The sequence below is a fragment of the Mesocricetus auratus genome, unplaced genomic scaffold, assembly GCF_017639785.1.
Source record: "Mesocricetus auratus isolate SY011 unplaced genomic scaffold, BCM_Maur_2.0 Super-Scaffold_4256, whole genome shotgun sequence".
NCBI classification, from domain to species: Eukaryota; Metazoa; Chordata; class Mammalia; order Rodentia; family Cricetidae; genus Mesocricetus; species Mesocricetus auratus.
In genome coordinates, this window is record NW_024429182.1 from 48483856 (window position 1) to 48501257 (window position 17402).

General features: G+C 50.1%; 1 protein-coding gene across 2 annotated transcripts; it reads left to right on the forward strand.

Moving 5' to 3' along the window:
* Positions 1-308: 308 nt before the first annotated feature.
* Positions 309-17345, forward strand: Ms4a15 (membrane spanning 4-domains A15). 2 transcript variants are annotated; one of them, XM_013112094.3, is made up of 7 exons: positions 309-699; positions 8309-8547; positions 11538-11660; positions 14072-14128; positions 14929-15021; positions 15352-15465; positions 16289-17345. In XM_013112094.3, exons 1-7 carry the CDS (start codon positions 633-635, stop codon positions 16403-16405), a joined length of 810 nt encoding a protein of 269 aa, XP_012967548.2. In that variant the 5' UTR covers positions 309-632; the 3' UTR covers positions 16406-17345. The 2 variants fall into 2 exon arrangements, with proteins under 2 accessions (XP_012967548.2, XP_040603375.1); XM_040747441.1 differs by having other exon boundaries at positions 641-699; positions 8373-8547.
* The last annotated feature ends 57 nt before the right edge of the window (positions 17346-17402 follow it).

A 17402-nucleotide genomic window follows, 5' to 3' on the forward strand; every position in this document is an offset into this window, starting at 1 on the left:
AGGGTTAGCTGTGAGCTGGCCCAGCCCTGTCCCCCGGATGTCTTGAGCCTATAGGTCCTACCCAGTCATGTGACTTTCTTAGTTGCCTCATAAGACATTCTGTGAGATCCTGGACCCAGAAACTCATAGACTAATTTTCCAAGTACTTGAAGGGCACTGTGTATACAAACACACACACATACTAACACATGTCCACATGAATGTTCATGCTTAGACCCTCCCTCCCACCTGCCACCGGAAACCTGTGAGCCTCCTGGGCTCCTTGTCTAACTGTGGCCAAACCTGGAAGGACAGAACACAGGCAGCCTAGTCTTCTCAGAGCATCTCAGTGGGGTGAAGGGGAAGGAGAAAGCCTTAGAGATCCTCATCGCAGCTCTGACACAGTAGTGGGTGCCAAGCAACTGACTTTCCTCTCTGGGCCTTGATGTTCCCTTCCAGAGACTGAGGCAGGGGAATGGGATGCTCTTGGGCCCTTCGGAGGCCAGCGACCACACAAGTGGCTGCCTCTGGCCCCCACCTCTGGGAGACAGGCGGAGGCCTTAAGCCGGGGAAGGACTGAGAACCTACCAGAGGAGCAGCTCCCAGACAGTGATTTCTAAGCCCCACAGGAATAGCAAGGTTTTCACAGGGTAATGTGTGAATGTGGGAGCGCAGAGGCAGAGGGGAGCCAGCAGCCTGCACAGCAGCCGTGGCAAGCCGGTGAGTACCCCATCGTCCTTCTAAAAAGGCCGCCCGGGGGAGGGGCGAGAGGGGGTGTAGGGACCCCCAGGGATGGAGAGAGAAAGAGATCATTGACAGAAACCTACCTGGCACTAAGACTGGGAAGGAAGGAAGATCCCAGGGCCACTCGTTCTAGCTCGGGAAATGAGAGACCCACTGCACAGTGAAGAGGGACAAAGGAGGGGTATCTGTCTTCTCTCCTCAAAGCCAGGGCCAGAGATTACTCGGGTACCTGCCAGGGACTCCAGGGAGACAATCACCCTCCCGAGGAGACTCTATTCCTCCAGAAGCCAACTCATGTTAGGGGTCCAACCAGGCACAAGTGTCCTGTCTTCCCCTTCTCTGAGGGGAGGAGAAGGGCATGGCAAGGGTCACTGCTAGAAAACTCTTCTGGGCAAATACTGTGTCATTTGCACATGGGACGCATTAGTCAGGGAAAAGCAGAACTGTCCCTGCTGCCCAGTCTCAGGGGAGGGGCACACGAGTATAGCAGGAAGAACTGTCCCTGATGCCCAGTCTCAGGGGAAGGGCACACAAGCATAGCAGAAAGAACTGTCCCTGCTGCCCAGTCTCAGGGGAGGGGCACACGAGTATAGCAGGAAGAACTGTCCCTGATGCCCAGTCTCAGGGGAAGGGCACACGGGCATAGCAGAAAGAACTGTCCCTGCTGCCCAGTCTCAGGGGAGGGGCACACGGGCATAGCAGAAAGCCATTGGGTATGTGAAGGCCAACCTGAGGGAGGGAGAAAATGACTGAAATCTGCTTCCCCGTGGCAGGTTTGCACCTGGTAGCATCACTTCTGGGACTTTGGGGCGGGCCTGGGCTGTCCTAGAAAAGCTGAGGTTGGAGACAAGATGCCTGGTGCCACAGGGCCAGGCTTACATAGATGCAAGTTTTTGCCTGGTCTGAAAAATGGCTGCAGACACCTCCTCAAACGGTAGCTTCAACAGGGAAGTAAGCAAAGCTGCTTTGGAACCTGGATGAGAGTCACTCTCAGGACAAGTGCTGGCTGCTGGAGAGTGCTCCAGCCAGCACACTGGGGCACCATTACCCCTGCCACTGAGGCTGTGAAGGCCTCCCCCCCCCCACACAGGCATGAGGCCGGACATTGCTAGGTGGTCCTTATTCTCTTTGGCAGATCTGTTTTGTTTTGTGGTTCCAATCAAGCCCAAGGCAGAGTGTGCTCTGTGAATGCTAATTCTATTGAATTTGGCTATTGGTTCTTTTTTATAGGATGCGAATCAAATGTTTATGTTCTACAATGCAAATAGGTATCTATTTCTAAGTAAAACTGTTTACATTAATTTTTAAAGATTCACAGCGATTATAGCTGAGTGACACTTAGGCAATCAGTCAGTGTTTTCCAGTCAGTTTCGGGCCAAACCACAGCAATTTATCAATTAGCCTGCCTGGTCTTGTGTTGTGTCATGTTACCACCTGGGGCTGCTCCTCAACCCAGGTCCAGCAAGTAAGGAGGGTGATGGATGGCTGTCATCTTTTCCCGTGCCTTTTCTTGCTCCCCACCCCCTACCCCATACAATTAGTGGCTGACTAACAGTGACATCTCCAAGGCTGGGCAGTGCTAAATGAGGACAAAGGACAGGGGCCATGTACCTGTTAGGTGCTTTGTGAGTTGCTATCGTCCCTCCCCCCCCCAGTTAGGCATTTCTCTAAAAGGGTGTCTCTACAGAGTCACACCCCATTGCAAGGATCTCCTGTGTACCCCTCTGCAAAAGAGCCCTCGCCTAACCTAGGAATCCGCAGGTCCAGTGAATACAGCCTACATGTGGCTTTCTCCCAGCCAGTTCCTCAAGGAAGCCTCTACCCACAGCAAAAGACAGCCAAAGACATGTGCTCTTCTTCCTGTGGGTGTCAAATCTACTTTCAACCCCACTTGCAACCCTAGGAAAAGAGTATAAAACCCAACCGGCAGCTTCTCAGCCACCTGCGTTTTGCAAGTCCTCTGACATTCCTGATGACATCACTCACTTCAGGGTCTGCTCTCCAACCAACACATCAGTCCACAGGGCCCATGACCTGGCCCCACTTGCTTCTGCAAAATAGCCAGCAAAACATCTCCTTCCCAGGGCCACCCTCGGATCTGTAGGAGAGATCCTTATAAACTGTTAAGGGCTTTGCATGAAGGGCTGTTATTACTACATCTCATTCAGCATAATTAACACAGTTGTCCTGAACTTCCAGGCAGCTGTTCGCTTAAGGCAGGGTGCAGTGGCTTTCCTTCTATGCATGTACGAGTGGCAGATATGTTGGCTGTTTGTTAGTGAGAAATGGGGGCCACTGAGGTGGAAACACCTGGAATACCACAAGGGGATTAGTCACTGGCTTCGGAGGAGCTGGGGGAGGGGAGTGTGAGAATCTCAGGACCTGTGTCATGTGTTCCTGCTTGGGTTTACCACTTACCCTGCAAGGGTGCAAAGCCTATTTCTGTAGGTGTTTCCTTCTCCTGAGGGTCACGGGGCTCTGTGTTTGATCATATTTCTCACCACCCACCTGGGAGAGATGCTGTTAATGACGCAAGTGCTCCGTGCTGGGTGGCTTGAGCCCTGTGGGAGCTGAGAGTTCTTCTGACCCCAGAAAATGTCCCCAGTACTCATCACGGCCCTCAGACATGATCTTTGCCTGTCCCTGGTGAAACAACAACTATGAAAGCTAGTGTGTTCTTTTAGCCTAAAATTCTGTCTTTTCTGACTCTGTCCTTACTAAATTTTAAATGTCCTTACTTAGAGAAGTGCTGCAGTGGCAGGCTCCCTCAGCCCCCTTTGGTTTATAATTTGATCACCTGTGAATACGGAGGGGAGTCAGATGGCTCTCGTCTTTAATAATAATGGCTCTCCTATATACATGTATACATGCAATGCACATGTGTGAGTACATATACAAGTGTGCACTCATACATGTTGAGGCTAGGGATCTGCATGGCTTTGCCGCCCCAGCACTGGGAGTCTAAGAACGACACTATGCCCAATGTTTTTCTGTCTGGGCATGGAACTTGGGATCTCCATCCCCGTCGTAGTGTCATAGGACAGCAGAGAGGACTCACTTTCTCCTATTTCACAGCCCAGAAGAAGTTACTCACTTGGGAACCCAATCAGATAAAGTAGCCTCCGTCTGCAGGATGGCTAGTTACTGTGACAATGAGGAAAGACCCTCCATGGTTCCCTGGACTAGTCACTAAACTCTTACCTCAGAAGTTGTGAATTTACTGTCACTCATATGGTCACATGTCCACCCCAAACTTCAAGGCACACAGAATGTAATAGCTAGAACAACTGAACAAATAACAGAGCCTGTCCCTGGAAGCAGCAAGGAGGGACAGATACAGGCTGCGACACAGACAGACTCGGGCTTGAATCCTTGCCTCAAATTCACTAGCTGAGTCACCTTAAGCATGTCCCTTCTCTGCCGCAAGCCTCAGTCATCACACCAAGAAGATAAACTGTGGGAGTTATCAGGTCACTGTAAGGGTAAGAAGCAATGTATCAGAAGCATCCAGAGACAAGGATGTCCTCCAGAAACAGTTAGCCCATGCTGTTAATCCCATAACCTGGGGCAGGGTGCAGCTGGTGCCTCGTGAAGACTTCAGAACGTTTCAAATGTCAGTGGTGGTCTAGAGCTGACGGCAGCACTGCTTTGAAACAAGCCCACCCCAGCCCTTTGCCAGTTTCTAAGGACACTCTGGTCCATTGTTATCCTCACTGCCAGCCTCTGAGACGAAATGAGCGGCAATGGCAATGCCTGGGGTGATCGGCCTCTAAAGAGAACAGGTTTGTTCCTGGCTCAGTCCTGTGTTTTGAACCTGTGGGGAGGTAGGGCATGGTAGCCAGAGTATGTGAGTAGTAATCCAAGAAGAAGCCAAGATCCCAAAACCCCCTTCAAGGACATGCCCTGACCCCCAAGGCCAAGGGACCCTCCACCAGCCTCTGTCTCTTGCATGTCCATTGTGGCTCGTGTTCCTTTTGGTCTCAGGCTGGTGACGCTGTTTTAGAAAGACGTGGGATCTTAAAGAGATGGAACCTCTCTGGAGAAAGTGGCTCGCTGGGGCCAGGGCTCAAGGTTAGCAGCCTGGCTGTAGCTCCTGTCCACTCAGGGCTTCCCCACTGCAGGTGATTCCAACCAGACGCCTCACACTCCTGCCGCCATGGCTTCCCCAGCACGATGGACAGTGTCCCCCTGAACCCTAGGCCAAAATAAACCCTCCTTGCTTTAACCTGCTTATTTTTCAGTATTTGGTGACAGAAATAAGAAAATTAAGTAATTTGAGGTTCTGTTACCTGACAGTCACATCATCCTGGGGACCAAGTCTTTGTCTAACACGTGAACCTTTGAGGGACATTCAAGATCCAAACTCTAGTCACAGTCACCACAGCCAATTGTGTAGCAATATTTGCTAGCTCGATGTATTTTCCTTCTTATTCCAAAACACAGAAATTAATGTAAATGACATTTAAAGCAACATGTAAATTCCAGTGACCATTTACTATGGTCCAGGCAGTGTTTTAAGATTGGAGTTGGAAAACTCCAGCCCACCATTTCATATCAATAAAGCTTTATTGAAACACAGCCCCACCTATTTATGCATTCATTGTCTGTGCCTGGTTCACAGAAGCTTCTCCTACTTGAAACAGAAACTACCTCACAAAAGTCCAAAATCTTTACTAGCTGAGTGTCTGCAAGGAATGTTTGCTGGTACTGTCCCAAGCAGTGTTCATGTCTGCTAAATCTTTACTAGCTGAGTGTCTGCAGGGAATGTTTGTTGGTACTGTCCTAAGCAGTGTTCGTGTCTGCTAATAATCATTTCAGTGTGAGGGTCAGAAAACTGGAGCCCCAACTAAATCCCACCTTGTGGGAAATAATAGCACTATTCCTTGAAGTCCTTGAAGATGGCAAGAGATTTCTGCCACTCTCTGTATGGGATTGTCATTCAATAACACTATTTACCTGAAACATTTTCTTTTTTCGCATATGTGTGCATGAATATCTGTATGTGTACATGTATATGCATGTTCATGCTTGTGCATCTGTGTGCTTGCATGTGTGTACACATATGCATGTGCATTTATATATGCAAGTCGGTGCATGTGCATGGAGGCCAGAGGTCCACTTTAGGTGTCACTCTACCTTGGAGGTAGAGTAGACAGCTACCTTGTTTTCTGAGAGAGAGAGAGAGTCTCTATTGGTCTGGAGCTCACCAAGTAGGCTGGACTGGCAGACCAGAGAACCCCCAAGGATTCAATTGGTTCTATCTCCCCAGCACTGGGATTACAAGTATGTTCTCCCATGCCCAGCTTTTTATGCGGGTTTCTGGAATTCAGACTCAGGTGGTCTTCATGCCTGTGCAGCAAGTACTTTACCGACTGAGCTGTCTCATGAAACAGTTTATTAATCACCTCCAGTGAATAGAAAATGCTCATACCAGCAGATTTTACCTGTGCCTCCTCTGCCATCCCCATGGAGGTACTCCAGCTGCTAGAACCCTGCTTCACTCCTTGTGGGGACTCAGCTATGACTCTCAAAGGCAGCCCCAACAGGACCCTTGCCCTTTATATTCACCAATATGGATCAAGCCCGTCATAGAGCAAGCAGCACAGAGGACACTCACGTGGCAAGCACCATCACCCAGCATAGAGATGCACATCCACTGAGATCCCTCACAGAGCCACAGGAAATGGGCTATGTCAAGATCCTGCTATTTCAGAAGCATAGACAGACACATTTGTGTTTTCCATGGGGCCAGAATGTATTGACTAACAATACATTTACAAGCCGAGTCAGTTTCATTTGCTGCAATTTGCCAAGTACTCCTGATTTTCCCTTAATAGCTGGCTGTTAACTCTCAGATCACACACTTTACTGTGTGTGTGTGTGTGTGTTTTACAAGTTACAGAATGACTATAAAAGTACAGAGAGGCCACAGCACAGTTCCAAGAGGCCTTACCAGAGGCTGTGAGCTATTAGAGACACAAAAAGTTGCTGCATTGGTTGGAAGTGATATTAAGAGCCCCAGCTGGAGAGCTGAAGACAGGGGACTGCAGAGACACAGGACCATGGAGGATCAGGGCTGTTTTGGACAACGAGACAGACTGGCAGTAGTTTCAGGAGGCTGTGTCAAGCAGTGGAGACCCCACTGAGCTGAAGTGCCAGACAATCTGCCTGGTGGCCCCATGACACACACATTGGGTGGTCAGGTGCCAGGGCAGTGGGGTCCCCACCTCTACAGTGATGGTGTCTTCTTTATAGGGTCCAGGTGGTCCTTTCCATCCTTAGGTGTAAATAGTTTGTGCCTTGTGGATGGCACTGACCGGAGGTGGGTATCTACCTGCACAGTGAGACACAGAGTCATCTTGACTCATTGCGTGGACCCACAGAGTCACCTTTCAAACAGAGTCACTCAGGACAGGGCACAGCCCAAAGCCACTCTTTTACACAATATGAAGTTACTTAGAGCATAGCACAGCCTGATCCCCCACAAGCAGTGAGCTACAATGCCTCAGGAACTCAAACCACAACCCTAAATCAGTGGGCAAAAACACATTTGTGCACTGAATACATGAGGTTTAAAAACATACTCCAAGTGAAGATGCTGGAACAATTCACTGTGTAAATCATGGCCTTTAACAGGCCTAGAATGAGACAGGGTCTAGTGCCTTTACCCCTACTCTTGGTCAGGAAACTGAGGCAGGAAGAGGTGACCATCTTGCCCCTTGTCTCATAGTAACTACATGGGCCAGGATTCAAATCCTGTCTTCTGTCACAAAGCTGTGACTTGGACTGCTGGGTTCTTCACCACATGTGAAAGCCAGCAAGGAGGATACTGTTTTAATGTCTTATAGTCTACTAGATTATATATACACCTTGGGAAGCCGCTGTCGGACATCTAGCTAAAGCCAGCAAGGAGGATACTGTTTTAATGTCATATAATCCACTAGATTATATACACACCCTGGGAAGCAGCTGTCGGACATCTAGCTAAAGGGTCAGCATTCATTCCCTAGAGTGTTTTCCTAGGCCAGCCACACCTAAGGTTTCCACAATCCGTGTTTGTCTTGGCTACAATAGCGTTACTCCTAGGGTAGACACACAGGGAGCAGGATGGGTTGCCCTGGGGTAATTACTACCCACAGTCACCAAATGTAGGTCTAGAGGAAGGAAGGGCTGTGTGTGAGCAGTCACTCACCCTCTCTGGGGAAAGGAGGATGTTTAAATACATGCTCCTCTCAAAGGTTCCACTTGGACTGGGGTTATGGTTCAGCAGTAGTGGGCTAGACTCGCTTGTGGGCTGGGTTCCATGGGCAGCACTGAAAAAAAAAGTTCCTTCCATATAATGTAGGAGTCAAGAGCCAAAAAAGCTTAAGATTCAAGTCAAAAAAGCCCCCCGCCTTTCACCAGGAGCTTACTTCTCTTTTGGGAGTCTTTTCTCTTTTCCCAGTTCTAGTCGGGAATTTGGGCTCAACTATCTCCAGGCCTCAGTAAGCAAGAGCAGGAGGAGCTCCATTTATCAATCGACAGCCTTAAGCAAATGTGTAACCACCATTACTGCCTTGTTAACTCCTGAGCCTTCGTCCCCCAGGCTCTCTGAACACGATGTCCACACCTCCTGCCAGCAATGGTGTCTTTGTCGTCATCCCGCCCAGCAACGCCAGCGGCCTCCGCCCGCCTCCAGCCATTCTGCCCACCTCTATGTGCCAGCCTCCAGGGATCATGCAGTTCGAAGAGTCACCGCTGGGGGCGCAGGCGCCCAGGGCCACCCAGCCACCTGACCTTAGACCAACAGAGACGTTCTTGACCGGAGAGCCCAAAGCTTTAGGGGTAAGAAAAGCTCCCCCATGTGACCTGAGATAAAACGTCTGGGCAGGTAGTGAGCCTCATGCTCTACAGGGAGGGGCGCAGACAGAGGATAAATGTGAGAATTCATTCGTGCACCAGACAGACAAGGCGCTTGGAGCTCACCAAATAAGCCAGTAAACAAATGACCAGAACTCCAAAGAGGATGAAGAATGATGGATGGGGGTGTGCAACACTAGTAAGGACAGAAAGGTCTCTCTGAGGAGATGACACTGAAGCTAAATCCTGGGTGTTGAAGTCAGCCTAGCAAGAGCTGTGTGGAAGGATGGGTGGAGGGTAGGGTTGCCTATACAAAAGAGCAGCAAATGCAAAGGCCCTGAGATGGGAACGGGTGCAGCTCACTAAGAAAGACGCGGAACACTGACATAGCTGGAACTTAATGAACAAAGGAAGGTGACGGGCTGAGAGTGAAAAGGTAGATCTGACAGTCCAAGAAGGGTGGCGCCCTCCTCTAATCTCAAATGGCCTTGGATAGTGCTCGCTAAGAAGGAATGAGACAGAGATGAAGGGTAGATAAATGGATAAGACAGAAGATAGATTAGATAGGTAATAGATAATGAAAGACAGATGACAGGTGAGTATAGTTAAGAGGATAAGATAGATGCGTGGATGATAAATAAATAGGATTGGTAGATGAGATTGGTAGGATTGATAAATAAGATAGGACAGATATATAGGTAAGACAAATAATAATAGACTAGATATATAGTCAGTGGTGGTTGATAGATAAAATGGATTAAATGATAGGTGATGGATAGACGGCATGTAAATTGCTCAAAACAAAGGCTTCAAATTCAATTGAAGTGTTTTAGTGTCCAAAATAATGAGTTTCATAATGCTGATTTTAATGCTTGCATATCATTGTTCTTTGCTCATAATCATGGGCCAAGAACTCATGAAGCCATGGAGGCCTCAGAACCAGAAGTTCAAGCCCCACCCAGCAGTATGAGCAGTAAGGAAGAGGAGAGATCACCTGGCTGGCTACAGATGGGCGGTCTCCTGCGTGAACAGTGATGACAGTGGACATTTGCCTAATTTGAGTGTAATCTGATCCTTAGGATGCCTGCGACTGCTGTGCTCAGCTGTCTGTGTTGGGCTAAACTCCACTACTTATTTAAAATATATGCCCCTAAGTTGGGTTTCTATTTGTTTCCATACTAAGTTAGGCTGCAATTTGTTTGCTGCATAGGAAGAGACATTAATGGTCTCCTATTAAATCACACATGTAAATTATATATGCATACATATATTTCTCTGTGTGAACAATAGAAACAGTGTTCACAATGGTGACAGTGACGGCTCTGAGAGATACCTACACTGTATCACATCATCTTTTCAAACTCTCAATTCTCAGCACTGCCTTCTGAGCCAGGAACTCCCATTCTTATTGGAAAGACTAAGAGCCCAAGGCTTGTCAAAATAAGTCATTTGTCCAAGGCCAGACTGCTGGCAGGTGGCATCCTGTAACCCAGGACAGCCACTGTTTGGTCATGCCAGGACCTCTAACTCAAACCTGCTAGAATGCAGACTCCATCCTAAAACTGAATCAAGGTTATGGTAGATAAAGTGACTGGGGATAGCAAATTAAAATAAGATATTGGCTGATGGCAGCAGTGCACACCTTTAATTCCAGCACCCGGGAAGCAGAGGCAGGCAGATATCTGTGAGTCTGAAGCTAGCCTGGTCTACAGAGCTAGTTCCAGGATAGCCAAGGCTACACAAAGAAACCCTGTCTTGAAAAAAAAAAAGAAGATATTGTTTCTAGAACCCTGAAACCACAGAGAAGGCCCTGGGAATTGAACTCTCTCTCTCTCTCTCTCTCTCTCTCTCTCTCTCTCTCTCTCTCTCTCTCTCTCTCTCTCTGGTAAGACAAAGCAAATCTGCAGGAAATCTAAATAAGTGTCTAGGAGTATGAGCCAAAGGAAGAACACCAGCTATCTTAGTCAGGGTTTCTGTTGCTGTGATAAAATACCGTGACCAAAGACAAGTTGGGGAAGAAAGGGTTTGTTTGGCTTACACTTCCACATTGCAGTCTATTGTTGGAAGAAGTCAAGACTGGAAGTCAAGCAGGGCAGGAACCTGGAGGCAGGAGCTGATGCAGAAACTATGGAGGGGTGCTGCCTACCGGCTTGTTCCTCATGGCCTGCTCAGTCTGCTTTCTTATAGACCCCAAGACCACCAGTGAGGGATGGCACCACCCACCATAGGCTGGGCCCTCCCCCACTGACCACTAATTAAGAAAATGCCATACAGGCTGTAGCCTGTCTTAGAGAGGCATTTTCTCAATTGAGGATGCCTTCATTACTCTAGTTTGTGTCAAGTTGACATAAAAATTAAACAGCACACTAGCTTTGGGGTTAGCTAGCCCACTCCTCCATATCTGTGGATTACTGAGTGTCTATAAATTCAGTTTCCTGAGCCCCAAAATTAAGATGTATTCACATCGATGTATTGGTTTTAAAAGAGGACAGATCTGAAAGTAGCCAGTACTGTGCTGTGCTGACAAGCAGCTGGCATTTCACAGGACTTATTCCAGGGGCAGAAAAAGATGGCGTTGTTGGCAGTGGGACACACACACACACACACACACACACACACACACACACACACACACACACACACACACACGATGGGCTGGGGAAAGACTACAGGCAGAAGGCAAGCTAGGCATTTTGGTTACCAGAGTGCTGAGAGGCAAAGAGCCAGGGCTTAGAAAATCAGACAAGCAGCTCAGAGCTGTGCTTGACAACTACAACCCCATTCACACTTTATGCTTTGGCCTGGAGCTCCTGGTGGGCTGAGGAGAGTTGGCTCTATCTTGATTTAATGCTCTGGCCTCAGCCTAAGGGAAGCCAAATCTGCGGGGATCGGCCGCTCTCCTGAGAGGTCGGCAGGGGGCGCTATGGGGCTCATGGAAGGAGGTCAATAGCCTGAGCCCTCGGTGCCTCCCACAGACGGTGCAGATCCTGATCGGCCTCATCCACCTTGGCTTCGGCAGCGTCCTGCTCATGGTTCGCCGAGGCCACCTGGGAATGCTCTTCATCGAAGGTGGCGTCCCCTTCTGGGGAGGAGCTTGCGTGAGTGCGGGGAGTTGCCATCCTATGCTGGGGAGTGGTCCTGCCCAGGTCACCTCTAACATTTCCCTAGCCTTAGCCCATCCTGGGTCAGGGTCTAACTCGCCTCCCAGACTAACCTGGGCATAGCAGTTATTACTGACTCCTAACCTTCATTAGAATCCACAGCCTGACCCACTCCTGGCAAACAGGCAGAGTTCCACCAGAAACTGTGAGGATCAAGCAGGCCAGAGTCCTAATCACAGCCGGGCTTCTGCGGCCCAACACCCATTCCACACCCCACACCCCACACGTAGAAAAGTCTCAGTTGCCGGGCGGTGGTGGCGCACGCCTTCAATCCCAGCACTCGGGAGGCAGAGGCAGGCGGAACTCTGTGAGTTCGAGGCGGGGCTGGACCGACAGCCTCCAAAACAATACAGAGAAACCCTGTCTCGTAAAACCAAAAAAGAAAAAAAAAAAAAAAAAGAAAGAAAGAAAAGAAAAAAGAAAAAAAAAGAAAAGCCTCAGTTACCTCTGTGAGTCCCAGCCCTGTCTGAAGTGATCTCCAGGGAGTCTCCCTGCCCTGCGTCCATTCCTCTGGACATACCCCACTGGAGAACCAAATCAGGGCTTCCTTGTCCGTTCCGGGGTGCCAAAGAGCAGGAGTTTGCAAGGTAGCACTTCTGTCTGTGGCTCTACCAAAGGTGCCAGTGCTCTGGTGGTGGGGAGCCTCCAGCTGCCTCCAGGAAGCACAGGCTTTGGGGATCAGCCTAATGGGGTCTACACGGAAGCTCCTCTGTGGAGGACGGTGGAGTCCCTTCTATGCATCCCAGGCTATCTCGGCAAGAGCTCAGAAGCCCCTAAAAGCTGAGCTCAGAGAGGCCAATATTGCTGACACTCCACAGCTGGAGCTAAACGTCTGGGAACAAACTTTTAAGTACCAGCTCTACTGGTCCATAGTGGGCCCGAGTCGGAGGAAAATGTTGGCAAGCAGAAGTCGAGGAAGGCACTATTGCCTCAGGAAGAAACAAGGGTAGCAGTTCTTCTCTGAGCTCCCTCCTGCTTCAAATTCTGTCACACGGCTGCCCCATCCACATGGTAGGAGGGGAAAAATAAAAAAGAGTCATGAGGCCTGGGCAGGGCATGTGTACCTCAGCATTCAGTCTTTATCCTAGAACTTCACGGGGCTGGGGAGATCGCTCGGGGTGTACGCACCTGCGCAGCAAGAACGAGGGCTTGAGTTGTGTCTCCATCGCCCTTGTCAAAAGCCAACCTGAGCTTGCAACCCCAGGGCTGGAGAGATGTAGACAGGCAGCCCTCCCTGGGTCTCACTGGTCAGGCCCACCAAGTCCAGGTAAGAGAGCCTGTCTCAAAGGTCAAAGTAGGCAGCTCTTGAGGAGGAATGGCACCTAAGGTTGTCCTTGGCTCACAGGTGTGAGTACACACACACACACACACACACACACACACACAAATGTAGGCAGATGTTTCTTTCCCAATCCCAGCCACCAGTCCCAAATAACCAACATAGAGGCTTATAATTAATTGGATATGCTCGGCTGATAGCTCAGGCTTGTTACTAGCTAACTCTTACACTTAAATTAACCCATAATTCTTATTGAGGCTTAGCCACACGGCTTGGTACCTTTTCTTAGTATGGTATTCTCATCTTGCTTCTCTGCATTTGCCTGCAACTCTCTGACCCCGCCCTTCCTCTTCCCAGAATTCACCTAATCTGGCTCTTGAGCTCCTACCCAGCTATCAAGCAATCAGTTTTTATTAACCAATGAGAGTAATACATATTCATAGTGTACAAAAAGAATGTTCCACAGAACGTAAAGGCACACATGCACACGCATGGCCTTGCATCTGGGGCTGCTGCCCAAATGATATCAGCCCCATGACAGAAGGATCCTTTCCATTTTGTCCAGATCTGTTATGTTTTTGACACCCAACTGCTGCTTGGTAAATATTTCATCAGTGAATATTTGAAGGTTCATGCCCTGTGAGGCCTTAGTAATATGTCAGTGAAAATACATACCTTGTAAACTATTGTTTGAGGTCTCAAGACAGAGGCCTCTTTTTTGTTGTTGTTGCTGTTAGTTTGTTTGTTTGTTGAGACAGTCTCTATTTGTAGCCCTGGCTGTCCTAGAACTCATTATGTGGACCAGGCTGGCCTCAAACTCACAGAGACTTCCTTGCCCTGCCTCTTAAGTGCTGGGATTAAAGGCGTGTGCTACCACGCCAGAGGACAAAGGCATCTTAGAGAGCACTAAGACACCCTTAGAAATACACACAAGATGCCTGGCCCGGATGCAGACAAGAAAGCTTATGGTTCCCCGCCTACACCTGTGTCTTCTTGAGGGAATCCAGGCGTGATGTGTCCTGGTCAGTGTCCAGCCACAACCTCACTGGGCCCTCTCTTCCCCACACAGTTCATCATCTCTGGGTCCCTCTCGGTAGCAGCTGAGAAAAACCACACCAGTTGCTTGGTAAGTCTGAATGGAGACACAGAGTCGGGACTGGAGATGGGGCCCACTCATCTGGGTGCCCCTCGGCTCCCCCATCTGCCCCTCGGCTCCCCCATCTGCCCCTTGGCTCCCCCATCTGCCCATTCATTTGGCCCATTCAACAAGCATTTCTTGGGGGTTTTCTAAGTGTCCGTGGAAGGAAGTTAGACATTCACATATAGAAGGAAGAGATGGGAAACTTGCAAAATGCCACCCAAGGTTGTAAGGGTCTAGAGATAAAGTGGTCATAGACATTCAGGGGAAGCCAACACAGAAAAGGTTCCCAGAAGAATAGTCACCAAACTGTCTCAGTGGGTGAGCCTGGGCCTGGGAGAAGGGAAGTGGGAGAGGGGTGCAGGCACCTGCTGCAAACGTGGTCCAGGAAAACCACCAAGAGGGTCAGGCCTCCTCCACAGAAGCTCCCAAGAGGATGCAAGAAGCAAAAGGAGGCATCGGGGCCTCTCCCTGGGTTCCCAGAGACAGAGAAGAAAAAGGAAAGGAGAGGAGAGGGGAGGGGAGAGGAGAGAAGGGAAGGGAAGGGAAGGGAAGGGAAGGGAAGGGAAGGGAAGGGAAGGGAAGGGAAGGGAAGGGAAGGGAAGGGAAGGGAAGGGAAGGGAAGGGAAGGGAAGGGAAGGGAAGGGAAGGGAAGCCAGCTGTGCGGGGCTCATGGCTGCAGCCCTGGGGCCGTGGGAGGGGGGATGCGGGAGGCTGGGCATAGTGAGCTAACTACTCGTGTCCTTTCTCCTCTTTGCCTCTTCTTGGTGCCCCTGCTCCTCCCACAGGTGAGGAGCAGTCTGGGGACCAACATCCTCAGTGCCATGGCAGCCTTCGCTGGGACAGCCATTCTCCTCATGGACTTCGGAGTCACTAACTGGGTGTGTTGGCAGATGTCCCTAAGAGTACTAAACCTGGAAAGACAGGACTAGGGAAGACCAAATTGTCCGCAGCCCTAGGCTATTTACAGAGCCTGCTGCTCCAACGGACCTCATGAGTGTACTGACACTGCGACCCCACTCCAGGATGGGATGTGGGGGGAAGGGAGATGAGGCCTGGTAGAATGGAGGGAGGGGGCGGGAGGGGGCTGGAGTCCGGAAGGCCCGATCCAGGTGCACCCCTGCCTCTTGGCTGAGCAAGTTACTCTTGGCCCAGGGGTTCCCTTTACTTTTAAACTCTCGCCTTGACCTGACTGTGGTTTGGGTCCCCAGGATGTGGGCAGGGGCTACCTTGCTGTGTTGACCATCTTCACCATCCTGGAGTTCTTCATCGCTGTCATTGCCACCCACTTCGGGTGCCAAGCCACCCGTGCTCACACTAACGCAGTGAGTACTCTCACACCACGCATGCGTGTCCAGGGCCCCTGAGGAATGCCCGTAGCCTGGGAAGAGACTGCGCCTCCAGACCCCTCCCATTTCCCCTTTTGGAGTTGAGTTGTGATGAGCTTCCAATAAGACACTGGGGCCCAAAGTTGTGAAATGGGACTATTTACCCCGTGGCCACATGGGAACGCCCGCACTAGCGGCAGAGCTGAGATCCTCCCGGAGGACACGGTTGGGACGGGTAAGGGGCGCACCTTGCACAGAGGTGTCAACAGACTGTGAACAAGTGGGCACATCGGAAAAGACAGTATGACTCGGTAGAGGTTAAATTCATTTTTCCCAGGGAAAGGGGGGAGTGCGGGAGGGGGACAAAATGAGAATGGGAAGGAGGGTACTGATAGTACAAAGGCTTGCCTGGGCAGGAAAATGCAGCCAGGGGCTAGCGGGTGCCATTTAAGGTTGGAGCAGGGGCGACGAGATGGATTCGAGAAGTACAGTGAAGGGCTACCGGTGTGGAAGCAGCCAGGGACCAGTGCTGAGGTTCAGACGAGAGCTATAGAGCCCCGGACTCAGTAGTTGCTGTCAGCTTACTAGCCCCTGGAGAAGTGAGGTTTGCCCACTTTGCTCACTGCGGTATGTTCAAGCCCTGGATCATAACTAACCCTAGAAATGTTTTCTGAAATGATAATTAAACGATGCTGGGGGGGGAGGGGCGGCAATTCAGTACTAAGGCGCTGTTCTCAGAGTGCCCACTGGATGGCACTGTTGCAACACTCCCGGAAGACCGCAGAGCCACCCGGGATTGGGGTTTTCTGTTTCTTTGCAGTCTGTGATTTTCCTACCCAACGCCTTCGGCACGGATTTCAACATCCCCAGCCCAGCAGTCTCTCCACCCCCTGCCTATGATAATGTGGCATACATACCCAAGGAGTCATCGGAGTAGTAGATCGCAACTCCTCTTCTTCAGGTTGCAGTCCAGGCTTCCCACTCTACCCAGTATTTCTCCATCCTCACCTTGTTCCTTCTGAGGCAGCCTTTCCCCAACCGGGCCCTCCAAGTGGCATACACTGTGTCCCCGAGTGATGTGTTCCATCAGTTTCCCATTTCCTCCAGTAGTGTCTTTCTAAAAAGGACATACGACTGATGTCCAGGGTGCGTGTCCCTAAGAACTACCCAACCCCAGCCTTGTCAGCTGACATGGATGTCCCCTGCGCGACTCTGCAATGTCCTCGCTCAGCTCATCGTGGGAAATCTTGGCATCACCGAGGTCACACGGGTTTGCCTTCAAGAAGACTATTAAGCACAGAGAACTCAGAATGTTCCAGAATAAACTGGCATTTCAGAGGCTCTGACCCTACCACACAGCAAGACAGTAGGCCTGACTGACCTCAAGGCTCCTGGACCCCGAGACCAGCTCTGTCCTTTGTCATCTGCTGTTACATCCTTGGGTTCTCATTTTCTCACCTGGAAACTAAAATGCTAAACTTCATAACCAACACTCCTGGGCTCCCTGGGGTCCCTGGGTCTATCTAAGCTGGGTATTGCCCCACTCCCTCCCGGGACCTCCTTTTCCTGTTTCTAATGGGACATTGGTATTGGCTCTGGCCCTTCCCACATCCTAGGTCAGGAGGTTGCAGAGGAGACTGGCTGACTCTTGTACCCAGGTCATCATCCACAGGTGCACAGGGAAAGCCTCTCTGACCCTGCTGTACCCATACCTCACCCCTACCTGAAAAGCAAGAGTGTCCCTGAGAGTTACCATGGGAACAGGGCTGGGTACCAACAGGAATAAGACACCTTCAGCCCAGTGTTCATAGGCCCTGGCATGTAGCTTGTTTCATCCACACTGTAGAGAAAAATAAACAGTGTTGCTTGGATTTTGAGTTGGTCTCAACGTAGTGGCTTTTGCTTTTTACACTTAGGGTCTCCTGAGGGCTGTC